This window comes from Alosa pseudoharengus, unplaced genomic scaffold (assembly GCF_046254945.1).
Source record: "Alosa pseudoharengus isolate Yale_2024_CS ecotype anadromous, Long Island Sound unplaced genomic scaffold, YU_APseudo_1.1 YU_APseudo_1.1_scf_24, whole genome shotgun sequence".
Lineage (NCBI taxonomy): Eukaryota > Metazoa > Chordata > Actinopteri > Clupeiformes > Clupeidae > Alosa > Alosa pseudoharengus.
In genome coordinates this window covers 23375909-23401969 of record NW_027468689.1, presented here as the reverse complement: position 1 = coordinate 23401969, position 26061 = coordinate 23375909, and the positions used below count along the sequence as shown (strand labels likewise).

The following is a 26061-nucleotide window of genomic DNA, read 5'->3' as shown; positions in this document are numbered from 1 at the left end:
CAAAGAACCTTTCATGCTGTTGGCCAGACAACACACAGGCTAGCGAGCAGAAGGCCTAGTGTGGGACAGCGGGGCGAGGGCACAGGGCGAGACATGACGCGGCGCGATGCAGGAGCAGCACGTTATCGCTGGAGCCGTAATCTCATCACCGCTCAGCTCAGCTGCAGTGCAATCCCCAGTCGCGGAAAGGTTTGAGAGATGTGTGTGTCTTTGTGCGTATGTGTGTGCTTGTGTGTGTGTACTTTGTGTTTAAAGTAATGTTTCTTCATGTTTGGAGGAGTTTGGAGGTTTCTTTGACAATCAATAGAGTATGCGTGTGTGTGTTTGGGGCTGTTTGGAGGTGTGTGTTTCTGTGACAGTCATTAGTGGTTGTGTGTGGTGTGTGTTTTTCAACTTTCAAGCTACAGCACATCACTGCAAAACCTCTACTCTTTCAGCACACATTATTCAGAATGCCTTTTTACTAGTGTGTGTGTTCGATGTGTGTGTGTGTGTGTGTTTGTGTGTGTGTGTGTGTGTGTGTGTGCATGTGTGTGTTAGCGTTAGCCTCAGCCTCAACTGTCAGGCTGAGGGTTAATGCATTCTTACTGTCTCACACGCTGTCCAATACAGGGAGGACTTATCAAAGACACACGTTGTGTGTTCATAAGTTAGTGTTGGATTTGTGATGCATTTTTCCCCAATTCTCATTCTCAACCCAACTAGATCAATTCACTGACGCAAGAGTGTAGAGTACATTACCCCAAACGACCAGACAGACTCAATAGCATCTGCATTTAAAAGGGCTGTTTGGTTGCTCTTTCTACCAGATAACTGATATTCCAGCCCGACTCGGCCTTCCAAAAAGCATAGCTCAAAAGGAAATGAGAGACAACTGTAAAACTACTGTCGTCAGCCCTATAAAGCGTGCGCAAGCGACTGCCTCCAGGATCTGGTAGGAGCACAAAGCCCCAGCCCCAGCCTCAGCCTCAGCCAACAATTAATTAGCCTTCCAACAGCTCCTTTTCAGATGGGGATAACCAAAAGCTGACGCACTGCATGGACAGACAGACACCGGTTTGGTTTTACACTCAGAGGCCAAGGATAACATCATGACCAACAGGACAGACATGAGCCAGAGGGGGACATCTTTCCAATGCATTTTCCAGGCCGCCACCCCCCCTTCTTTGGAATACTTTCCATGGTAACTCATAACAGTGCCTGCAGGCTTTCACTATGCACTATGGCACATGTCTTAGGTCGCGCCTTGTGTGCTACTGAGAGCCAAGACTCTCCACACAGGCCAAGATACTGCAACAATGACCGAGTTTTATTCACTCCATTTTTTTTCCTTTCTTTCTTTCTACTCTTCACCATCACAGCTCATTTGTTTTCAGTGATGGGATAGGCCTACAATAAGACAAAAGAAAACACACTCCACTGTTATGGAGACGCTTTCCCCCCTTAGAGGGAGAGCCTGGTCCCAATTTCAAAAATGACTGCTTCCTTAATTTGCCAACTTTACAACAGACTCCCAAATGTCAAAACCACTACTTAAGGGCAGAGGGCACCTCAACCCCCTCTAAAACCATCCTTATTTTCCTATGACGAAAGCAGTTGTGTTTATCATTTCCAGAATCAGGAGCTTTTCCCAGCCCTGCACCACTAGTGTGTGTGTGTGTGTGTGTGTGTGTGTGTGTGTGTGTGAGAGAGAGAGAGAGAGACAGTGTGTGTGACTGCTCGTAGGATGACTGGAAACTCGACTCTTCACACTTTACATGGAAGTGTTGATTTACATTAGCACCATATCAACTCACCAGAGGACGAGAGAAACATGGGAGTCACCTTAACAAGCCCGACAGATACAAGAGACGCTCTGTTTGAATGACACAACAGCACCATACCGGCTAGAGATACCATTAAAGCCTGCATCTTCAAACTGTTCCTGTGACTTGCCATTTTTCATTCACATGAACCACAACAAAACCCAACGGATCTGGCTTTCTAGGAAACATTATAGCGCAGTTATTCCAAAACAACATCTTCAAATATAAACCACTTGTAGATAGCTCACTCACCTTAAAATTACTGGAATTGACCCATGACGAGGCAATGTTGTCCGCCATTCTGTCCAGCAGAGTCTGATCCTGTTCCAAGTCGTGGGATCTCTGCTTGTCCAAGATGTAGTCTATAATATCCTGACCGACTTGTAATCGCCGGCCTAGGTCCTTCTGCATCACCTGGGAAACGCATTGCTCCATATTCTCCATGCTGAGTCCCAAGCAGTGGGCCAGCAGTTCAAGGCAACAAGCACAAAAGAAAAAGAAAAAAGCGACAGCTAAACGTTGAGTATGGCCAAAGGCGGCCAAAAAAGTTTTATGCCAAGTGGTCTACCCAACACTGGCTGGGTAGGCAGGAGGCCACAAAGTGGAGTTGCAGTTCTGGAAATGGTGGTCATGCGCATTAGAGGAGATGTTTGACTGAGGCTTCCTGATGTCCAGGCTCTGTGCTGCAGAGTCAGTGGCAGAGAAGACATCTGCAGGACCAGGTAGGGGCGAACAGGAGGCCTCTTCAGATACTGCACGTCACTGCATCGGCAGATTTCTAAACATCAAGCAACAAGCAGTGATTAAGAGTCTGACATGACATAACATAACATAAACAAAAAATATTAAAATCATGCACATCAACAAAAACGATCACAACCACACAAACCTGTTAAATGTGACCATGCTATGACCACATCAAATCTAATAAAATCACTGATTAAGTAACCTAACCTTAAATTAAAATGGAAAGGTATTTCCATAGGAATTTAAATATTGGCAAGAATTGCTGACCGTGGTATTTTAAATTTATAAAACATGTAACTTGCTATAGCTATTTCTTATCATCATGAACATAATGTAGGCTACAACGGAACGATTGTGGCATTCGTTCATTTGATCCGTACTCGAAATAACCAGCTAACTGGCAAACTAGTTAACTTAGTATGGCGCTGTAACACACAAGCTCTTAGCCAACTTAGACCTTGGTTATAACAAAACCTTTCAGACATTAACCAAGTCTCTCAAAAAGCAGAATCATGCAACATCACGAAGTACATACATAACAGGCGTACGTGCTGCACCTAAAATATATTTGGATGTATTAAGTTAAGTTAATAGAAAACGTTGTTTGGACATCATCAGTAACATCGCAGTACCTTAACGTTAATCACCTCTCACAACCGTTAGCTTATCTAGGATAGCAGATGAGGGTCCTGTGATAAATCAGAGACTAGCTGAAAAGCTAGGTGCCGTTAGCCTAGCAAAAGCAGGCCCACTATGCTAAGATATGTCCATTATTTACAAACAGAACTAGACCCTCTCACGGTAGCAATGGCCAGCAATATGTGAGTAGATGTAGCTGCCGTTGCATGATTAGCTAACTCATGTGTACATTATAATCTCCATAAGCCAACGACGCCAGATAGCCAATTAGCTTAGTTACTAGTCATTCCGTGACTTTACCGCATCTTTAATATAGACTTTCCATAATAAAAGATTAGGACTTACAGTTCAGATTATTTTGTAAATGCACATTGCATTACCCAAAAGCCATTTTCGAGCCATGTTACGTTAGGTAGAATGGTACATAATGCTAACGTGGGACTGGCAATGTTAGCTAAGCGGCTAAAGTTAGCCACTAAACCGATAGCATAAACGGATTGCTTCTAGGGATCTTAAATTTGACCGCTAATATGAGAATGCACCAACGGTTTGGTAACGTTAATGTTGCCTGGGCAAGCTGATTGGCCATTCATATTGTTAAAGCCAAAATCTCAACATGTTATATTTACTTAGTTTAGAAGGCTAACTTTAATAAATATTTCAAAATAAACAAAGCAGACACGAAGAAACTATTTAGGCGACTACAGAACTTCAAACAAGCTACCGAATCCCATTTAACCCAACCACTAAGTTAGGGGTATAATTTGCAGTAGAACGTGTGATTTGCAAATCCACATAAACAAAGGACAAATCAGCATTAAGGCTACTTGCCTTGTACGAGCCTCCGTGCATCAGGCGAAATTAATATCGAGCGGGCTTGTTGAATTTCCAACACTTCTGCGTACAGCTCGCAACTCTTCTCCGCCCCAAATGTTGCGTGTTCGGAACATGATCAAAGGCCTGCCGCGCAGGCGCCTACTGCCCAGTTGGGTTCTGTTGATGGAGCGTTGAGCTCATTCTATAATGTAGCCTTTGGTAAAAGTGCTAACCAATGTTCGAATTTCTATCGTTTCCACTTCATAACCATTAGACAAATGTAATGCCATACGTTGTGAATTGTTTGTTAAGGACTTGGAATTAGATCTAAGGGGTCTTACGTGGGCAACATAAGTCATTATACTTTTCTAAACCAAGACTAACAATTGGATGTAAACATTCATTTTGCACGAAATTCAACGAATTGTTCATGTAGGCTACTAACACGAGCATCTAAGGTGTCATTGTACAGTAAGCAACAGCATTCGGCGCTCAGCCTCTGCTTGGGAAATCCAAGGAAAACAGACAGATTTACGGATCGACAGCGTCCTCTACTGGTTGATCCGAGGAGTCTGAAAACAAATGTCTAAAATCTCTAGTTATCTTATATAATATAGAGATATTAGATAGCCTAGAAATCTAGACGCGCCCCTAGCGGCAAATTACATTTGTAAATATAGCCGCAAGCGGCAATGGCGGGCCCGAGCACCTGCGGGCCGCAACCCGTGACATGTCGGAATCCAACAAAGCACCGACGTAGTGCGTTTGTGAAATGTACATTTTTGATGCGTGGGCTATTTGCTTTTGTATTTTATTTTCTGCCACATTTACTCGCTTGGCCAGGTGGGGGCGTAATGCAAGGCAGGCCCATTGGGTGTCATCATAATCATAATATATATTAACCTGAGAAATTTCAGACCATTCATTTTAAGCAAAGAACATTTCTGATACACTTTTTGGTTGGCCAGATGGTGGCGCTATGTTAGGCATGAATATTACACATGTGAATATCATCACAAGAATGATATCCAAAATTTTTGTAAACTTTCAGATCAATCACTTAAGGCATTGTCCATTTCTGGCACATTTCCTGCTTGACCAGGTGGTGGCGCTATGCCAGGCAGGCCCATTGGGTGTCTGGATATCATCATAATCATAATATCTATTAACATGAGAAGTTTCAGACCATTTATTCAAAGCATAGAGCATTTCTAGCACATTTCCTGCTTGGCCAGATGGTGGCGCTATGCTAGGCCTGTGAATTACGAATGTGAATATCATCACAATAATGATATCTGATATTTTATAAAGTTTCAGATCAATCACTTAAGGCTTTGTCCATTTCTGCCACATTTCCTGCTTGGCCAGGTGGTGGCGCTATGCCAGGCAGGCCCATTGGGTGTCTGGATATCATCATAATCATGATATCTATTAACCTGAGAAGTTTCAGACCATTGATTCAATGCACTGTGATTTTTGACACATTTCCTGTTTATGTGGTGAGATATTAAAATCATATCAAATATATAACTTATCAAAAATCCCTTCACAATTTAACATCAGCGACATCTTGGCATCATATTTGCCAAATTTCACATGAATCTGACAAATTGTCTAGGAGGAGTATGTTAAAATTGACCATGTGACATCAGTATAATTGCCATTTTTTCTGTTGCCAGGTGGTGGCGCTATGCCAAACATGAATTATGGGCATGTAAATATTATCATTAACATGGTCTTCAATGACCTGTGAAATTTAAAACATTTCAAGCCATGCATGGTGAATTATGACACATTTATTGCTTATGTGGAAGGGTATTAAAATTAATAATTTCGCCATTTCGTCAAATTACAACATATCAAAAAAAGGCTTCACAATTTATAATCAGGAACATCTCGGCGTCATGTATACCAACTTTGACATGAATCGGATCAACCGTCTAGGAGGAGTACGTTAAAATTGATCATGTCCACAACGCACAAAATGTCAATTACCTCACTTCCTGTGGGCGTGGCTAATGGCATGTTAATACAAAAGTTGTTTGTTTTTGGGAGTTACATACACCCACCAAATTTGGTGTGTGTATCTAAAACTATATGCCAACCACAAGTCACAGTGACATAAGGGGGCGCTATGGAGTTCCTGGGCAACGCCCGGTACCAAGCTTTTATCCCTGTCTATTCACTGTATCACTTGATGTGTGTGCCAAATTTCATGCGTTTTCACCCATGGGAAGCACATCTTTTGGCATCATAATTCATCACATATTTCATCACATATTAGTCTGCACAAAATCCCAAATACCTCACTTCCTGTTGGGCGTGGCTAATGCATTGTACATACGAAATTCGTTCATCTTGGGGAGATACAGACACCTACCAAATTTGGTGTGTGTAGCTGAAAGTATATGCCCACCACGGGATCAGTCATCTAAGGGGGCGTAAGGGGGCGCTAGCGAGTCTCTGGGCCATATACCCCATATGCCCCTGACGTGTGTGCCAAATTTCAAGAGTTTTCGACCATGTTAACCACCTCAAAAACAGAAAAGCAAAAAAGTGGAATAACAATAATAATAGTGAAAAATAATAATAATAATAATAATCCTTACAAAAACAATAGGGCCTTGCGCCCTTCGGTGCTCGGGCCCTAATAATAAATATAGCCGCAAGCGGCAATGGCGGGCCCGAGCACCTGCGGGCCGCAACCCATGACATGTCGGAATCCAACAAAGAACCGACGTGGTGCATTTGTGAAATGTACATATTTGATGCGTGTGCTATTTGTTTTTGTATTTTATTTTCTGCCACATTTACTCGCTTGGCCAGGTGGGGGCATAATGCAAGGCAGGCCCATTGGGTGTCATCATAATCATAGTATATATTAACCTGAGAAATTTCAGACCATTCATTTTAAGCAAAGAACATTTCTGATACACTTTTTGGTTGGCCAGATGGTGGCGCTATGTTAGGCATGCAAATTACACATGTGAATATCATCACAATAATGATATCCAATTTTTTTGTAAACTTTCAGATCAATCACTTAAGGCATTGTCCATTTTCTGGCACATTTCCTGCTTGACCAGGTGGTGGCGCTATGCCAGGCCGGCCCATTGGGTGTCTGGATATCATCATAATTATAATATCTATTAACATTAGAAGTTTCAGACCATTTATTCAAAGCATAGAGCATTTCTGGCACATTTCCTGCTTGGCCAGAAGGTGGCGCTATGCTAGGCCTGTGAATTACGCATGTGAATATCATCACAATAATGATATCCAATATTTTATAACGTTTCAGATCAATCACTTAAGGCATTGTCCATTTCTGGCAAATTTCCTGCTTGGCCAGGTGGTGGCGCTATGCCAGGCAGGCCCATTGGGTGTCTGGATATCATCATAATCATGATATCTATTAACTTGAGAAGTTTCAGACCATTCATTCAATGCACTGTGATTTATGACACATTTCCTGTTTATGTGGTGAGATATTAAAATCATATCAAATATATTACAACATTCAAAAATCCATTCACAATTTAACATCAGCGACATCTTGGCATAATGTTTGCCAAATTTCAAATGAATCTGACAAACCGTCTAGGAGGAGTATGTTCAAATTGATCATGTGACATCAGTATAATTGTCATTCTTTCTGTTGCCAGTTGGTGGCGCTATGCCGAACATGCATTATGGGCATGTGAATATTATCATTAACATGGTCTTCAATGACCTGTGAAATTTAAACATTTCAAGCCATGCATGGTGAATTATGACACATTTATTGTTTATGTGGAAGGGTATTAAAATTAATAATTTCGCCATTTCGTCAAATTACAACATATAAAAAAAAACCTTCACAATTTATAATCAGGAACATCTCGGCATCATGTATACCAACTTTGACATGAATCGGATCAACCGTCTAGGAGGAGTACGTTAAAATTGATCATGTCCACAACGCACAAAATCTCAATTACCTCACTTCCTGTGGGCGTGGCTAATGGCATGTTAATACAAAAGTAGTTTGTTTTTGGGAGTTACATACACCCACCAAATTTGGTGTGTGTATCTAAAACTATATGCCAACCACAAGTCACTGTGACGTAAGGGGGCGCTATGGAGTTCCTGGGCAACGCCCGGTGCCAAGCTTTTATCCCTGTCTATTCACTGTACCACTTGATGTGTGTGCTAAATTTCATGCGTTTTCGATTATGTTAACCACCTCAAAATATTTGCCAACCACGGGATCAGTCACCTAAGGGGGCGCTAGCGAGTCCCTGGGCCACGCCCGGGGTCAAGCTCTTGTACCTAACTGCGATGCGTGACACCTGACGTGTGTGCCAAATTTCAAGAGGTTTCGACCATGTTAACCACCTCAAAAACAGGAAAGCAAAAAAGTGGAATAACAATAATAATAATAATAATAATCCTTACAAAAACAATAGGGCCTTGCGCCCTTCGGTGCTCGGGCCCTAATAATCCTTACAAAAACAATAGGGCCTTGCGCCCTTCGGTGCTCGGGCCCTAATAATAATCCTTACAAAAACAATAGGGCCTTGCGCCCTTCGGTGCTCGGGCCCTAATAATAATAATAATCCTTACAAAAACAATAGGGCCTTGCGCCCTTCGGTGCTCGGGCCCTAATAATGCACAATAATGCGATTGACCATCTTGAAGTTCATTTTTTTCAATAGTCCAATTTGAACTTGGCTGACATCTGACAATAGATTCTTCATCAAAACATCCTCCGTAGCCTGGGAGAACTACACAAACCTGTTTGCAATAGATTCTTCATCAGAAAATCTTTCATGTAGCCTGGGAGAACTATACGAACCTGTTTGCAATTGAGATATGAGAAGCGGTCTGGTGTTAACCAGGTTATCTTCCATGATCATTGTGAAATTGGAATGAAATTAGACAGTACCTATCACCTGACATTCACCAAATAGCTAGATCTTTAGCGTACATCATTAAACAATAAATAATCTACTCAAAATTGAGTTATCTGGTTTTGTATTGTATTTGCCAGTTAAAATGTTTTTAGATTTGTGAACAGAGAATGAATAATGATTTACATTGTATTATTGCATCCATTTGAACAGTTGCAAGGTTATGAAAATAGGTCAAATGTTTTTGTTGGATGTAAGTCCTAGAGTGACCAAATGATGTATACCTTATTACTGTAATGACCAAGTAAACATTACATTACAATACAATAAAAAGGACAAATACGTGTACTTCTGAATACTTAAGTATTTTTAAAATCAAGTACTTCTGTACTTCAACTTACGTAAAAATCCGACTTAGCAACTTCCACTTGTATTGGAGTAATATTTGACAGTGTATCTATACTTATACTTATACTTTCACTTAAGTAAAGGAATTCATCCACCGCTGTCAGTCTCAGAGAGACATGATACAAACACTTCCATACGCTTACACACTCTTTAATTGGATATGAGCATAACCGACCAAAACTAAATATTCAACATTTAACTGCTGATTAATATTTGCTGAATGAGGTGTTGAGACAACTGTTTGAAAAATAATTGTGGCATGAAAAGGAATTGAATTTTGGCATGAAAAGGAACTTAAAAGTCATTAAGCCAACCACAGGTTTGAGCTCTGCCACAGAGACCTTCTTACCAGTTGAACCTGAAACGAGTTGAACAAAATATCTGTGCACATTTTTTAGAACAAACAGGGATAAGGCCTTCATAGTGTGTGTGTGTGTGTGTGTGTGTGTGTGTGTGTGTGTGTGTGTGTGTGTGTGTGTGTGTGTGTGATATCATGATATATATATATCATGGATAAATATCTATGCTTACTCTGTTGGGTCTTGAGCTTTTGATGCAGGTCCTTCAGCTCATTCTTCAAAAGAGCCACATTCTACATACACACACACACACACACACACACACACACACAAATTACATGAAAGTATATTTCATCTCTCACTCTCTCTCTCTCTCTCACACACACACACACACACAGACACACACACACACACACACACACACACACACACACACATATACACACACAAACACACACACACCTGGTTGGCCTGTGTTAGTGAGTTGTCTTTGTCCTCTTGTAGTTTCTGTAGCTAATCAAATACGCCCAGTCTCCGTCTTACAGTCTTACAGGTGGCGAATTAGCATGCAGAGCTCCTGATTCCTTCCTACTTCAAACACACGCAAGACGTACCGAAGTGAAAACGTCAATAAAATACAGTGTCATTACATACAGTAATTTCCCATGTACTAGCTGCATTGTGTAAAAATCGCGAGGATGATGTTTTATGCAAATCAAAAAAGACAAAACGTTTGTATTGATCGCACCCTGGGTTGGGTAGTAAGTAACTGATTACAAGTAATCTGGATTACGTAATCAGATTACAAAAATAAAAACTATATTACAAACTTGATTACATTTTGATTATGTCTTTAAATAAAAACTATATTAAGTCTTTAAATAAATAAAAACTATATTATGTCTTTAAATAACAACAATATTAAAAACTTGATTACATTTTGATTATGTCTTTAAATACATAACATAGCTTTACATCATGCAGTTAATATACAGTGCAGTTAATAGTTGGAAAATTAAAATAGACCCAATTTGGAGTGAATGGACATGAAATGGAGAAGATACAATGCCAGTATTTTACTTAGGCCTATCAAATAGGCCATCTTGAACCCAGACAAGACACAAGGGCCTCTTCTATTCATGGGTTTCATCAGGTCCCTTTCCACAGGTGTATTACTCAAGCACCAAGCAGACTACATTCATAATCTAGGTGATTGATTTTATACAAGGGACCTGATGAAACCTAATACATTTTTCTTTCAACCAATTCTTCTAAAACAGATTAAAAAAAAGGGTCATGCTCCTACCCTAGCTACATAATGCAATAGAAGGCATTCTGGAAAATTACCAATGTCAGACAGGCTATTATCCGTACTTATTTTAAGTCAGTGTAGCATCAAAATGATCTTGACGCCATTATTTTAAGGTAAATAAAAACTTGCATTGGGTTGCTTTAAAGTGAAAAGGAAAATGAATATTGGTCGTACAATCTGGGGGCAATGTCTTTTTTTATTTAATGTATTTAATTCTTGAGTCTTTTATTTTTAAGTAATCTAAAAATACTCAGATTACGTTACATTATTTTTGTAATCCAATGGATTATACGTTACTGATCACAGAAACTGGCGTGTAGTCTGTATTCAGTATTACGGTATTGGATTACATTTCAAAGTAATCTGACCCAACACTGATAGCACTCATGTATTAACCACAGTGCCCAATAGTCCAATGAATCAATACCAGATCAGTGCTTTAAAGGAGAAATCCGGAGTGTTTTCACTTAGATCTCCGTGTCTGTACTGTTCTTTTTCTCGTAATGTCGGTACGAAAAAAAACAGGCAACAGCTAACACAGCCAGTCAGCTACAGTGCTACACTCTGGGGGCATGTACATGGGAGCTCATGTGTTAGCTGCTGGCTGTAACAACTTGAGCTGGGTAAAACCAATTGTTTTGGGGGGTTTTCGTACCAACAGTACTTGGTGACCTCGAGAAACGGAGATCTATGTGACAATTCATTGTATTTCTCCTTTAATCAGAAATAAGAATGAAGAAAAAAAAAATAATTCCCATTTATAGGCCTCCCTGTGTATTAATCTCTGAGGACACTTTGCAAAATCAATGTGTAAACCTTGGATAATAGACGGCATTAGGGTAATGCATAGTGCAGCGCAGAGCATTGCCAACCATACAGCCAAAAGACCCCAGAGAGCATACTAGAGAGCTCGTATCAGTCTCAACTCTGCTGATGTTGGTACTTCTCTAGATTTGAAGAGTTTGGTTCCAAAATGCTGTGTCCTCCATTTTAATGAATTTTCATAAATAATGTTTTTGTTTTCCAAGTAATTTCAGTATAGTTGGGTATTGTTGTTTGATTTATCTTTACTCAATCAAAACAATACAACTGCAATTTTATTGATATTACCCAAAATACACAATTAAATTACATTCGTTTTTAATGTGTTATGTTTTTAAAATGGACATATAGCGTTTTGGAACCAAACTCTTCATTTAGACCTGAATCGTAGTAACCTGTGTATAGAAACTGCAAACTGAAAAAGTCCACTAGATGGGAGCATAGCAGTAATGATTACCACAGAACATTTAGAACTGTTTTAGAATCCCCCATGCATGTGGTATAACTGTCTATGGGTATAACCCATGGGTATAACGATTGACAGTAAGTGTTACTGGTGTATTGAAAGTTTTATAATACAGAAATAGACCCAGTGGTGTGTGCACTAGATTGGGGGGAAATTGGTCATAAAATTCACAGCATGTGAGAGTGTTTACCTGTAATGGTTAAGTGATGGTTTCAGTGGCCTTCTCCAAATTGACGCAGGCTTGTTTGTGACTCTTCTCCATATGCTGCCTAATCTCATCGATCTACAGACAGACACAGACACAAACAAAGACACACACACACACAGAGAGAGAGAGAGAGTGCCCACAAGATCCACATGAAGACAAATAATTTAAAATATAAAAATATAACACACAATTAAAAGTTTTAAAAGTAAGAAAGGGGCACAATTTGTTCATCATACTTTACATTGATATAAATCAGTTTTGCATAGACAGTTTGGACATTGTCGCATCAACACTGTATGTGTAGCATAAACTTTTCCTATAAAACGTTATGGATGTGACATGGCCATGGAGCTGTGTCTAGGCAAGTTGAGCATACACATTGCTCTACCATTCCCTTTTCAATCTGGAATTCGACCAATGATAACAATTTGTTGGAACCTTGAGTCCATTTATTCCCTTTATATGTATAATATTGCCATGTGAAAAATGTTGTTTCTGTATGGTTGTACACCATATTGCTGATGTAAAAAGAGTGTTCTCCATCAAATTCAAGTATAGTTACAAACAATAAAATATAGACCTAAATGAACATGTTTTACAACAGTTCTATTTGTGTGTGCACAACTCTTTTTCCATGGTAAGGATTACCTTTGCATGGAATTGCCCAGGAAGTTTCTGTGTCATGCAAGTGTAGTGTTCACTCCTTTCATCTTAGAGTGATCACTTTTATGTGGCCAAATCCCAAAGGATCAACAGTGAAAACTGTCTCTTCTTCAAACAATCTGATTTGCTCTTACCTTCTCCATCACACCCAACCTGCTGGAGAATTAGGCTATCCAATTAGCTGCTAGTTCTCGTATTTCAGTGTAGGCTATACTGGACACAACGATACTTTTGCAAATAAGCAACACTCTTTTCTCGGCTACAATGCATTGGGAACGTGATTTGAATTAAACTATTGATTGAAATGTGAAATGAATGGGACTTCTCTACGGGACGACGGGACTAATGGGACTGGGACACGAACTGGGACCTGCCTTCTCTTAGTAAAGTGTAGTAGTGGCTTGGCTTTCCGTATATCGTCGAAGCCTCCCAGGCAGGAGGTGAAACTCACGCAGGTATCGTAACTTTGGCGATCGAAAATGCTACTTCCTCCTTCACAATTTGGTCTTCATCTACTTTTTCCCATCAGTCACTGGGATTTTACAACGAAATTAACGCGCAATTGTATACAGTGAAGTATATACGCGCTTCGACAGACTCTTTTGCGTAAGTGCTCTTCTCCAGACTTAACAGCAAACTGTTAGCCTAGGCTAGAAGCAGATGTTTCATTCTTGTTATTTTTGTACAACGATTACTTTTTTTGGTAGGCTACAGAAGTAAAAACGTTACACCAATTGACAGTATTTTCGTTTTGGCAACTCATAACGCTGAATACCCTAGTCTAGTCGCTCTTAATGAATGGTGTGTGTGTATATTTATGTGAGTTCTGTTTTGTGAGAACTTTCTATGGTAGCCTACACTACAGAATAAACGCCTATATTATGTTTTACGAGTAAAACTATCAATCAGTCTTAGGCTACTTTTATTTCTGGTGGGGGCTCGCAGTGAAACCGCCTGATCTATCGATAAAACTATAGCCTACCTTTCTATACCAATCTATAAAACTATAACTTTCTATCAATCTACATGTTGCCAATAATAAAACTCTGTAAACCCCACGTCTTCGTCAGAGTCTATTTAAGGCCTATACATAGTTATCAGTAAGGCAGCCTCGGTGAAACTCAATGCAAGTCTGTCATGCCGAGGCAACACAAAAAGGTCATATGAAACGCTGTAAAACCCATTCAGCGCACATGCCCTAGTTTCACAAGAAAAACAGTCTCTACAAGTGTCCAAGAAGTAGCATCCTGGGTGCGAAGACCTACTTTTCGCCTCTAGCTCAGCAGTTGTGAGGTGCTCTTAACCGCAAACAGTGACGGGGATTTAACTGACACCTTATCAGATCTCCGACTAAAGCTGTGCTGTGCTGGCTAACTAAACTCAAAGCAACAAAACTAAACTGATTCCCACATGTTTGCACTGACAGGACCATCGTGTGTGCGCGTGCGGTCAGTGTTTGAATCAGACGCATAGGAGGATGCTTCCCAACCGCAGCAGAATGTAGGCACTGCGTCTTTCAGAATATGTCCTCTCTCTCTCTCTCTCGCTGTGTGTGTTTCTATTGAAAGAATAATTAAGTTTGCCTTTTGCTTTTGCTATGTAGTCCTATTTTGTCAGCCTGTTTGGTTTTCAACATAGGTCTTGTTGACATGTTTTGCGCATAGCGCGTGACAAAAACGCATCGCTTCTTTTGCACGCTATTTCCATAGGCTGTGTACAGTTGTTTTTGATATTTTATCGTTTATGCTTTCATTTACTAACATACCCTTTTAGTAACAACTGTTCTGACCTGTTTTTGACCAATCCATTTGTGTGTGTGCGTGTGTGTAGAATGCACTTTTATTCTGCATGGCAGGTGAAGTCCTGTCTAGAAGTTTTAGTGGTGTAGCCTCTGGTAAACATACCTAGCATTCCAAATGTTTGACTATGCTAATTTCTGGGCTGAGAAAGACGCGACACTCTTCTTGCTTAAACAGGCTTTAAAACAGTTGTTTGAAGTTTTAGTTAAATCACTAGGAAAAAATAGTATTTAGAATTTTTTTAAAACAACTTCACAAACAACACAATTTCAGTTCAACTTCTTTGTAAGGTAGCCTAAGGTTTGTGTCATAGTGTGCTTGCAACGATGCTAAGACACGTTTCCTGTTAAATGGAACTGATCTGTGTTGAGATCTTCAGTGGTCTTCCGGGATGTTAACAAGGCCTGTGTGGTTTTGTCTTGCCTGTGCTCAGATTTGTGTCGCAGATCAACAGCTTCACTCATCAGACAGTGTCTCTCAACTTCCCCGAGGAGAACGATGAGACCATGAGCGACGACTTCCTGCCCAGATCGCTCGTGGAGCCTGACTGCGCGCTCGAAGCGAAGCCGAGCGAGATTGAGGACGAGTGGACGCCCGGCGCCTACTGCGTCCCCGCGACGGGATACAAACCCCCGCCACCGGTGCCACCCCGTGCCGCGCAAGCCAGGTTTCCACAGACGCCCTTCCCCAGTCAGGCGGTGGCGGGCACTTGTGCCGCAGACCATTACCAGTGGGCGTGGGCGTACCCCAGCTACGCCAGCGGGCGCCAGGAGGTGGGGTACCGGCACCCGCACAGCATGCCTTCCTCCCTGCCCTCAGATGAGTACAGCAGCTACCCCGATGATGGCAGCCACCTGCAGGCCCGGTCCCATTCTCTCCCAGGCAGAAACAGCCCCAGCCTGGCCAGCCTGGAGCAGCCGAGCTCCCTGCTTTCCAACCCGCCTCTGGCTGCCGCACACCCCCACCCCCACCCTCTCCCCTATGGCTGTGTGCCCATGGCCCCTGCCTGCTGTACACAGTATACACCCCCAGGCCACCACCACAGGGGTCCCGGCCCTCTCCATCAGCTCAGCCCCCAGCCTGCCTACCACATGGCCTATAAGCCCTCAGGTGAGTGTGTTCACCTCCGGTATATCAAGGCTGTAACATTAAGAGGCATCCTCCTTTGGTTCGTGCCCCTGTTTGCACATCAAGGTTCGGTTTGAATGAGGGCGCTACACAAAAAGAGTAATGAATGACCATTATGTTTATTAGTCTTTGCTCATGTAGTACTGTGCATTCTCTGCATGCCTGAATGTATGAGGTCCGTATCATGCAGAGGCAGTTTGGGATAAATCCACGTTTGCCAAACGCCCACTGGCAGTGTGGGACGTGCATCAAGTTTTGCCAATGTTTAGAACTCCATTAGTTTTAAAGTAGTAAAGCCCACTGGAAAAATTGTTCTATCTCTTGATTGTCAAATCCATAGACGTGAATGCTGTCGCCAGTGGGCATTGGCCAATAGGAGTTTTGCAACCATATGCACTTTTAAACCCCCAGGGTTTTTCTGCCCTGACCTATCTACCATACATTTTTTAAACCTTAAAAAGGTAGTTTTGGCACCCCAGACGCAAGCTGCTAGCCTGACAAGCCAGACCCACATTATGTAGGGGCACTCACCGTTCGCAGTGCTCAGTCCGAGGGGCAGGATAATTGGTTGTCTTTCAAATTCCCTCTGCACGCAATAGGACAGCGCTGACTCCCATGCGTTTTGCCACCAGCAGAGCTAGTTGGCTAGTTCAAACTTTTGCCAACTTAAAACCAGCTTAACTCATGTCACACTGTTAGCCAAAAGCAACATCCATCTTCTTTGTTTTCAAGTAGGGAAGCAGGGAATTCAAGCCAACCGTTGCAACTCTGCCATCAATCATTATGTTAAGCCCGCCTAACGACTCTATACACGATTTGATTGGCCTGATAGAAGTTTAATTTTTCGAGCTCACAAGCCAACGGAGAGTTGCTAGACTTGCCCTGGAAGCAAATGTAATTGGCTGCCGCTAGGGTGCGTCTAGATTTCTAGGCTAGCAAGTTGCCTTAATGGCCAGGACACCTTGAGGTGCCCTTTTCCACCTTGGGCCTAGCTGCCTGCCACGCGTTGTTTGTTATATACATGGTTTGTGTCAGTTCTAACCCTTTCAGGTGACTTTGGTCACCTCAGGCCTGTCTCCCCATTGCGTATCCATCCATAGCCTGGCTACCACACACCCTTTCACTCTGTCAAGTCAGTCAGTCCAACGCCCCACAGCACATAGTTCAAATTATATTTCTGTTGGGGTCTGACCTCCCTGATTAGGACCTGCCCCCCCCCCCCCAACAGAAATAGAAACAACAGTCTGGGGGGGATTGCACTATTCAATATATTCTTATGTAACGTAAATTGCAATTCCGTCCCTCGCAAACTGTGTTAAAATGGTGTGTTTAACGCAGCCTAATGTATGATCTCATTGTCTATTAACATTCATGTTTACCTGAGTGTGTCTTGATGCAGCCTACCTTAATTACTAGACTTGTGGTGTTCGCTACATTTAATACACACAAGTGTATTACACTATTGACATTATAAGTCGTGGTGTAATTGGAACTCTGCCAAAGCACATTCATAAGGATGAGTGAAATACGCCTCTGCCGCAGCTATCGCCCTGGTAATTTATTGCCGTGCAGGACTGCATGTATAATGTGTGTCTCAGAGCCTGCCAGTGGCACGCCAGGTTGGTAAGTCAGGTTTTGCCCATGGGGGAGAGAGAGTAAAAAGGTATTTGACATGCACAGACACTTTCTCTCTAATGCAGGGACACACACAATGATGCTTTTCTAAACGCATTCCTCTCCCCCATGGCGGAAGTAACATTATAGTGCTCAGCTCCGCTCTCCTCTCCAGCAGTTCAGCATAACCTGACAATCTTATGTTCTTCTGCCTCAGGTCCTGAGCAGCATCACCCTGGGCATGTCCGAACTAGTTCATTGCAAAGGTGGGTCCAGTCCACCACATTTCATACCACTCATGTCCAGTGCTGGGTCAGTTGCATAGGATATCTAATGTGATGCGATGGTGGTTATCACATTGCAAGCTTGGACAAATGCTTGTAATTGCATGCTTACATAATCACAATGTGCCTCACATACTTGCAAAATGTAATAGCTCACTTAAAATGTGCTTTACCCAAACTTATATAATGTTAATATGCTCCTGTCAAAATCTAGCAAGTAGGCCTAACTACACACAAGCCAAAGGCTATGAAACAACATCAACAGTATACTTTACACAAAAACCATGCTAATGCACTAACTGGCATTTATTTGAAATGCTATCAGCGAAGTTGTAACTGAAAACTATTTCACGGTGTGTTACGAACAACATAATGACATGACAACATTCATCTTTCATGTGCATGAGGCCCATATAGCATCACAATGAATATGAAGATCATGCTAAAAATAAGCTTGCCAAAACATAAATATGTAGGTTTCATTATAGCTCTCTTAAAATGAGCTTTCCAGTACTACATACATGTCTAAATATGTAATTTAATGTTTTATACTGTCTGGCCTGTGGCCTGTGTCAGATCAAATGAAGGCTTATTGAATTTCGTGTACAGTACTTCTGAGAAAAATACTATACTGTCCTGTGTTTAAAATGTTAACAAGGGCAACAGTTGAACCTGCTCTGCCTCATCGTAGCCTTTCAGAAACATCAAAAGACATTCCTTTTGTTCATAGCGTGACTCAAATGTCAGTCTTCATAGTGTGACAAAAACATTGATATTCACACTTTGACAAAGAATATCAATCAGCCAGGTAATCTACTGAATCTGACAGTACAGAGAAAATTGCCCTTTTCCTGCTGACAGAGTTACCACCCTCGCTCTACTCTACCCTCCACCCTACACTCCCCCTCACTCACACACTGTTGCTTGCTCACACACTCTCCCTCACTCCCTCTCACACACACTCACGCTGGCCTACACACACTCGCTCACTCCCACACTCTTTCTCCCTCTCTCACACACTCTCGCTCCCTCTCACACACTCAGACTCACTCACACACACTTTCCCACACACTCACTCTCACACACTCTCACACACTCTCACACACGCTCCCTCACTCTCACTCACTCTCACACACTCTCCCTCGTTCTCCCACACTCTCACACACACACACACTCTCGCACACTCTCACACACTCAGGCTTGTTCCCTCTCATTCCTAACTTATGGGTGTCCTGCATGTTGTCTCCTTGCAGCGAGTATGTAGTTCCTCAACCCCAGCGTACCAGTCCCAGAGGAACCCAGTTATCCATGGAGCAGAGTGAGTGACTCCGACACACACGCACACTGTCACTCAGGCATACACACACAGTCACACACACACACACACACACACACACACACACACGCACACTGTCAGTCACGCATACAGACACAGTCACACAAACACAAACATGCTCGTACACACACAGTCACTCACACATGCGCACAAACATGGGGTCGGGTCCTTCAAACCAGATTAATTCAAGTACTGTACCTCATACCACTGACATAGGACCCAGATTCATTCAAATACCATAGCTCATTCATATACCATAGCTCATTCATATACCATAGCTCATTCCACTGAAATGGGACCCAGCTGAAGAGCTCATAAAACAGCGGAAATGCTAAATAGACTGCATTTATATAGCGTTTTTCTACTCCTCTGAGCATTCAAAATGCTTTACAATTTCATGCCTCACATTCACACACAAACACACACACACACACACACGCACACACACACACACAGAATCCCTCCGACTGCTGAACGACTCCCCTTTCTCCTGCACCGCCTCTAGTGGAAGCCGAGCTGTAGTTTTACAATGGCATATAGTGACAATATATTTGTTTATATACTGGCATACTTCCTAAAACCTATTATTGAAGTGTGAAGTTTAGAGTTTATTGTGTTTAGTGTACTCTGTTTACACAAATAATGTTAATTATTTAATTCCTTTTTAACTTTCTGTCCTCCAAAGGGAAGGTGTTTGTCACATACGAGTCCGACAGTGAAGACCACGTCAAAGAGATCATCAAGTTTGTTGCCCTGCTGAGACACAACGGCTTTGACACACATGTACGTTTAGGATTATTTAGGTTACAGGCCTACCTTGTAAATAGTTATTAGTAGCGATTGTGCTAAAATTGTAGCAAATGAAAAGGTGAGGGACTTGATCCTAATTCAGTTAGAATTCAAAACCTCTTGTCAAATTCAGTGAATGGCTCCACTCTTGTGTCTGCCTTCAAAACAACTTGTTTTTGTACAGTCCTGGCTCTGGAAATGGAAAATTTAAATACAAAGTATCTTGGACTTAGCCAAGCACAGTTACAGACAATCAACACATTGCTTTAAGAGCAATTAGCTGTTCAAGGCTAGCTCAAATATCAGCTTTTCAGCATAGACTACAAGACTACACATCTTAATCCAGATCCAGATCTTTAGTTGAATTTGTTATTGACCAGTTGCACAAAAGGCTCTCTGTTACCTTGTTTGTTTCCTGTGGAGCCAGGTGCGTTTGAACTTGCCGCTATTCTGAATGTAATTAGTGTCTACACGTGTAGACACTAATTACATTTCAAATAGCGGCAGGTTCAAGTATAAGTATAAGTATATATACTCTTTTGATCCCGTGAGGGAAATTTGGTTTCTGCATTTATCCCAATCTGGGAATTAGTGAAACACACTCAGCACACAGTGAGGTGAAACACACACTAATCCTGGCGCAGTGAGCTGCCTGCAACAACAGCGGTGCTCGGGGAGCAGTGAGGGGTTAGGTGCCTTGCTCAAGGGCACTTGAGCCGTTCCTACTGGTCGGGGTTCGAACCGGCAATCCTCCGGTTACAAGTCCGAAGCGCTAACCAGTAGGCCACGGCTGCCCTCACACCAAACACACCTGGCTCCACAGGAAATAAACGAGCTCACCGAGAGCCTTTCATGCAACTAGTCAATTCCATCAGTAGCTGAGTCATCTTTGGACTCAGCCCACTACACCAAAACCAGCTTTGATCCATTACTTGACTTGAGCAGATATGTGATCAGATGTCCATTGGTTCTTCTCAACGCAGAAGAGGCATCTACTGTATAAGAGCCCTCTATTCACACATTCACACACAGAGCAAGAATCTGTGGGTGATCTGATCCATATTCACACACAGAGATGTCTACATACAGTACAGTACTATAGATCTATGTGAGATCTTTATTCATATAGACCAGGGATGTGTGTGAGATCTAGGCTCCCTTTTGTTTTTTAATTGGTCAATCTCCTCTACAGATCGACGTCTTTGAGCAGCAGCTGAACAGCATCAGCAAGATCGACTGCACAGAGAGGTACATCCAAGAGGTGAGACACACACACACACACACGTTCACACACACAAACGCGAGCGCAGTCTTATTATCATTTATTCATCAGCATGGTCAACTGCACAGATGTGCGTACATCCAAGAGGTGAGACACACACACACCAATTCATTAGCAACTACACAGAGGTTCATCCAAGAGGTCAGAGGTGCCGTTGACCTTTGAGCTTGAGGTGACCCATCTTCAGTTGATGTTGTTTTGCCTGGGGGGACGTTTCATGAACTTGTTTGACCCCTGGCCCGCACAGCCCTGTGCACCGAGATGTGTAAACTCACATCTCTAAAGTCCAGTGTGTGTGTGTGTGTTTGTTTTGTCTCATGTCCCTCACAGAAAGATTACCTGATCATCATCGCCATAAGCCCTAAGTACTTCGAGGTTGTGTCCGGAGACAGCATGTTCGTGGAGAGAGACGAACGGACATTAAACACCGTTTACATCCACAAACAGGTACAGCTCATCAGGGGGACCAAACGTTGGCTGTCAAACTAGACTGCAACTAATTGAAAGTAGTTTTGCTGGAGTAGATTTGCTGGAGTTTTTATGTTCTTTGTAAATCTGGCATGCTTTGCTAGGATGTCTTGTGACAGCGTGTTTGGACGAAAACGAAAAGGTTTTTGTTTTTTTATGTGATTTGGCTGCAAGATTTGTTCTGTGTCTTCCCATGGCAGCTGCAGAATGAGTTCATCCAAAATGGCTGCAAGAACTTCAGGTTCATCCCCGTTCTGTTCCCCGGGGCCAAAAAGGTAAACCAAATTGCTGTTTTTCTCTCACCTTCTTTGAAAGTTAAAATTGTGTGTGTGTGTGTGTGTGTGCACGCACAGGAGAGTGAAAGTGTGTATGTGTGTTTGTGTGTGTGTGTGTATGTGCACAAAGTGTGTGTGTGTGACCATGTGTGTGCACAAGTGTTTGTGTGTGTGTGTGGGGGGGGGGGGGGTCACTCCTCCTTCACACAGATCACCTGAGAGAGCCTTAGGCTACAGTGAGACTAAATCCATCGTTATGTCTATTTTCAGCCCTGTCATTGCTCTTTCTCTCCCCCGATCTCAGTGACTGTTGACAAACCCCGTTTTGCCTGAAATTCTCCTTAAACTCTTTCTTTCGTAAACATGCACAGATGCAGTTTGCTGTTAATGACAGCTTGTTGAAAGACAACAGTGGGTTCTGGCTTCTCAGCGCACCTCTTTTTCTTTTCTCTCTCTCTCTCTCTCATCCATAACATCGTCATTTGGCACACAAGAAAACATCTCTACCTCTCCCAGACTTAAACGGGAACAATGCAGGTTTTTTTTTTTTCTCAGTGTCAGGAAGCAACGAGTGTAACAAAAAACAAAATGCTTTACTGCATTTACACACATACACGCCAGGCACCAGGCATGACGGAGCCAGCGAAAAGAAGCAGAAAGCGAGTAAACCGTTGTCGGAGAAACAGGGAAAGAGGAAAACGACAGACTGACCGATTGAAGAGTGTCGTAAATCATATACTCTGAGGCTGTAGGGGGAGCCCTGCAGAGAAACCTGCGAGAAAACAGCAAAGAAATTGGCAAAACTGCATACCGGTAGTTTCTCTTTAAATTCAAAGTTGCTCTATTGGCATGTCTGCAAATAAACAGCACACTAATTTCTCTCTCTCTGTCTCATTTCTCCCTCTCCCTCTTTCCCCATCTCTGCCTCTCTCTCTCTCTCTCTGTCTCATTTCTCTCTCTCTCTCTCTCTGCCTCTCTCTCTGTCTCATCTCTCTCTCTCTCTCTCTCAGAGTCATGTTCCCACGTGGCTTCAGAACACACATGTGTACAACTGGCCCAAGGATCGGGACGATATCCTGCGGCGACTGATGAGGGTGGAGAAGTACAACCCTCCGCCCATCGGAGAGCTGCCCACCATCGTCTCAATCCCCATTTAAACCTGCTGCCCTGGAAACGGAGTAGCGGCACAACTGCCTTTTAAGACAGGTCCGCCCTGTGTGTGTGTGTACTTGTGTGTATGTGTGTGTATACGTGTGTGAGTGTATGGAATGTTGATTTTGGCATGACTTTGTTTGGTGCAGACTATGAAGATGGTTCTCTTTGAAAGCTGTGTTTGAAGTTGGGTCGGTTACCCATTGTGGGAGTGACAGACAGGTAGTTCTTGTCTGTGTGTGGCTCAGTGATGACACCCAACAAAGCTCAGCTCTGTTAAGTTCCTTTCCTAGCCCTGATCTCTTGGCCGGATCTCAGCCATAACTCAGCTGGATCCAAACCGGTTCTCAACCAGGTCTCAGCCAAATCCACACCAGATTTGAGCCATAAGCTCATTGATAAGTCACTCAGGTCAGATGTATTTAGACTAAGAACCATCACACAACATAGAGTTCCATGTGCTCTCAGGAGTGGACTAAGAGGTGCTGAAAAGGGAAAGATACCGTACTTTAAAAAGTGTTCCATATCAATAGAATAAAAAAAATGTGACAAATAACAGCGGGACTAAATTAATTGCAATACAGGTTTGAGGTTCTGTTACATAAGAAAATGACATTGAATGACATTTTCACTTAGTTTAGGGACAGCATTTTTCTGATTCTTGTTAGCATGGTTTCTTCCAGTTTACTGGAGGGCAGAGGGCAAGTCTCACACCTACGCAGTCGGCTACATTACACACATGATTACTATTTGGTTTAAGGTGTGTCACATCGGCACATTGCTTTGATAAAATATCTCATAAACATCTAGTTTTTTTTGTGCGGTCAGTTCATGAAATGCAACCCTGTTTATAAAAAGTGGCGGCGGTGCCTTTGCTAGATTCAAGACCCATGAGCAATTTAGTGCTTTGCAGGAGGTCCCTTACAACTGCCAAACTGAGCTCTCTGCTACAAGTACATTCTTCTCCATTGCGAGGATGGTTTTATTTTCCGTTTGGCATCTCAATCATGTTCTGTACTGTCTTTATCTACAGTATTTCAGGTTTATTTCCTTGGTTGGATATTTTTTAATTTTTTTTTAAAATCCATTATGTTGTTGCCTTTTTTGGGGTGTGAATCATGTTGTGTTTCCATCATGAATAACAACATTGTGTCCAACTTCTGGAGTTTTGACTTCAAATGACTTCACCCAGCTACACAATTGTTAATAGGTTTAAATATTTTTTTGTATTACTTTAAATGTATCTGAAAGATGCTGTTTGCAGGGGAAATACAAATAGTATTCATTTAGGCAGATCACATATTTTGTTCTTATAGCTCATCCCTGTAGTCTGAGCCTAGGCCACTGTTGTACACTACAGTGGAATTCATAATGCAATTATGTTGTCAATTTGTGTACTGGGTATCCAATACAGTGGTACCCCATTTGTCAACGAAAAGAATCATGCTCTTACCCGCGACAATGTTACATTTTTGTAATACTAGGCATTCCAGGTGCACATTGTCAATGTCAGAGACTTCAGTCTCGGTATTGCAAGTCGGTGTATCACTGCATCAAAATTAGTTTGAAGCTGTTATTTTTAGGTTAAAGAACAACATTGTGTTGCTTTAATGAATGTACTTACAATATTGGTTTAGAATGTTTTTTTTGTTTTGAATATTTGGCTGACCCTTTTTGATTAATATAATAACAAATTAATAATTGTGTTCCGTTTTCCTCACCTTGATTAAAGCACTTATTCTTATATGTGTGCTTGACTTGTTTTGTTTTTTAAAAGAAAAAAAAAGAAAATCAATTTAAAACTTGAAATAAAATATTCACAACTCAACCGTCGATTTTAAATATAATATTAGTGTGAAAGAGCAACACCAGGACAGAGGAGACAACGGTATACAGATTAAGTGTTTTAAACACTCTTTGATATGCTTGCACGATTTTGTCCCTTCATATACGGTAGTGCAAACAACTACACAACTTTCACCACTTCACTGAAAAGAAGAGATTGAAGCAGAAAAGGATTCAGCATATACAGCCTTTCCAATTACTGGTGAGACAGCAGGCCCAAATTTGTTTGGCAGCAAAGTGCAAAGTCATAAAACAAAGTTCTTGTGCATGAACGTGTACAGCTATTGAGTGGCATAACGGAACATTGAGCTTAGTCATCAATGTCTTGCCCATGAAACTAGCAAACTGTCTTTGTCTAGTTATTAAATTAGCTTTAGTTAGACCTAAAACTTTGCACGTTGCCAGTCATTCAAATTAGAGCCCAGAGGTTGACAGCGGCTGACCCACATAAATAAAACAAATCTTTCGTTTTATGCTATGCTTCCTTTTATACAGCCTTTAGTGTTCCGTTAATGCAAATAACTTACATGGCAACAAAAAAAAAAAAAGCAGCCTACATTGTTCATAACATAAAAGGGTCTTCACTGTTCACGGCGGATTATAACAGAAAGCATCCTGAAACGCGATATGGAATAAATAGTCATCTGTAGTAGCTCAGGGTCTTGCAGGACTGTGCATGCCTCATGGCACAAATTAATGCACCAACTCAAACAACGTCAAAGGGGACGGACAGACGAAGAGGATGTGCCGCAACAAACCTACGAAGGGTTTCAATGTGCAGCCGTGAGGAGTTGTTGGACTTGGGGGCAGCTTAAACTGACCAATACTGTGTACTTCTGAGGAATCTACCTAAAATGCAACATGTTAAAAGAGTTAGCTACATGGTTAGAATCTGTCAAGCTCAAAGTGCCTCCATTGTTCATACCTTAAATTAATTACATTCAGTTTTTCCTAGTGTCCGTAACAGACTTCTGTGGCATTGATAGGTCGCCAGAAGGATTCACATAGCTCC

General features: G+C 41.9%; 2 protein-coding genes across 5 annotated transcripts in view; one reads left to right on the top strand and one right to left on the bottom strand.

Moving 5' to 3' along the window:
• Positions 1-4111, bottom strand: part of LOC143142558 (CLIP-associating protein 1-B-like) — a 76138-nt gene extending 72027 nt beyond the window's left edge. The window contains exons 1-2 of the mRNA XM_076303522.1: positions 4023-4111; positions 2058-2583 (exon numbers count right to left, since the gene is read on the bottom strand). Of these exons, the coding sequence (XP_076159637.1) occupies positions 2058-2249 (192 nt within the window). The 5' untranslated portion in view covers positions 2250-2583; positions 4023-4111. The remainder of the gene's footprint in view (positions 1-2057; positions 2584-4022) is intronic.
• A 9168-nt stretch (positions 4112-13279) lies between these two features.
• On the top strand, positions 13280-24948 carry traf3ip2b (TRAF3 interacting protein 2b). Of its 4 annotated transcripts, none has more exons than XM_076303518.1 (10): positions 13280-13532; positions 14504-14577; positions 15310-15986; positions 17836-17884; positions 19156-19220; positions 19924-20021; positions 21220-21288; positions 21640-21756; positions 21978-22052; positions 23063-24948. In XM_076303518.1, exons 1-10 carry the CDS (start codon positions 13389-13391, stop codon positions 23207-23209), a joined length of 1515 nt encoding a protein of 504 aa, XP_076159633.1. In that variant the 5' UTR covers positions 13280-13388; the 3' UTR covers positions 23210-24948. The 4 variants fall into 4 exon arrangements, with proteins under 4 accessions (XP_076159633.1, XP_076159634.1, XP_076159635.1 ...); XM_076303519.1 differs by having other exon boundaries at positions 13426-13683; XM_076303520.1 differs by lacking the exon at positions 14504-14577 and having other exon boundaries at positions 13426-13683.
• The last annotated feature ends 1113 nt before the right edge of the window (positions 24949-26061 follow it).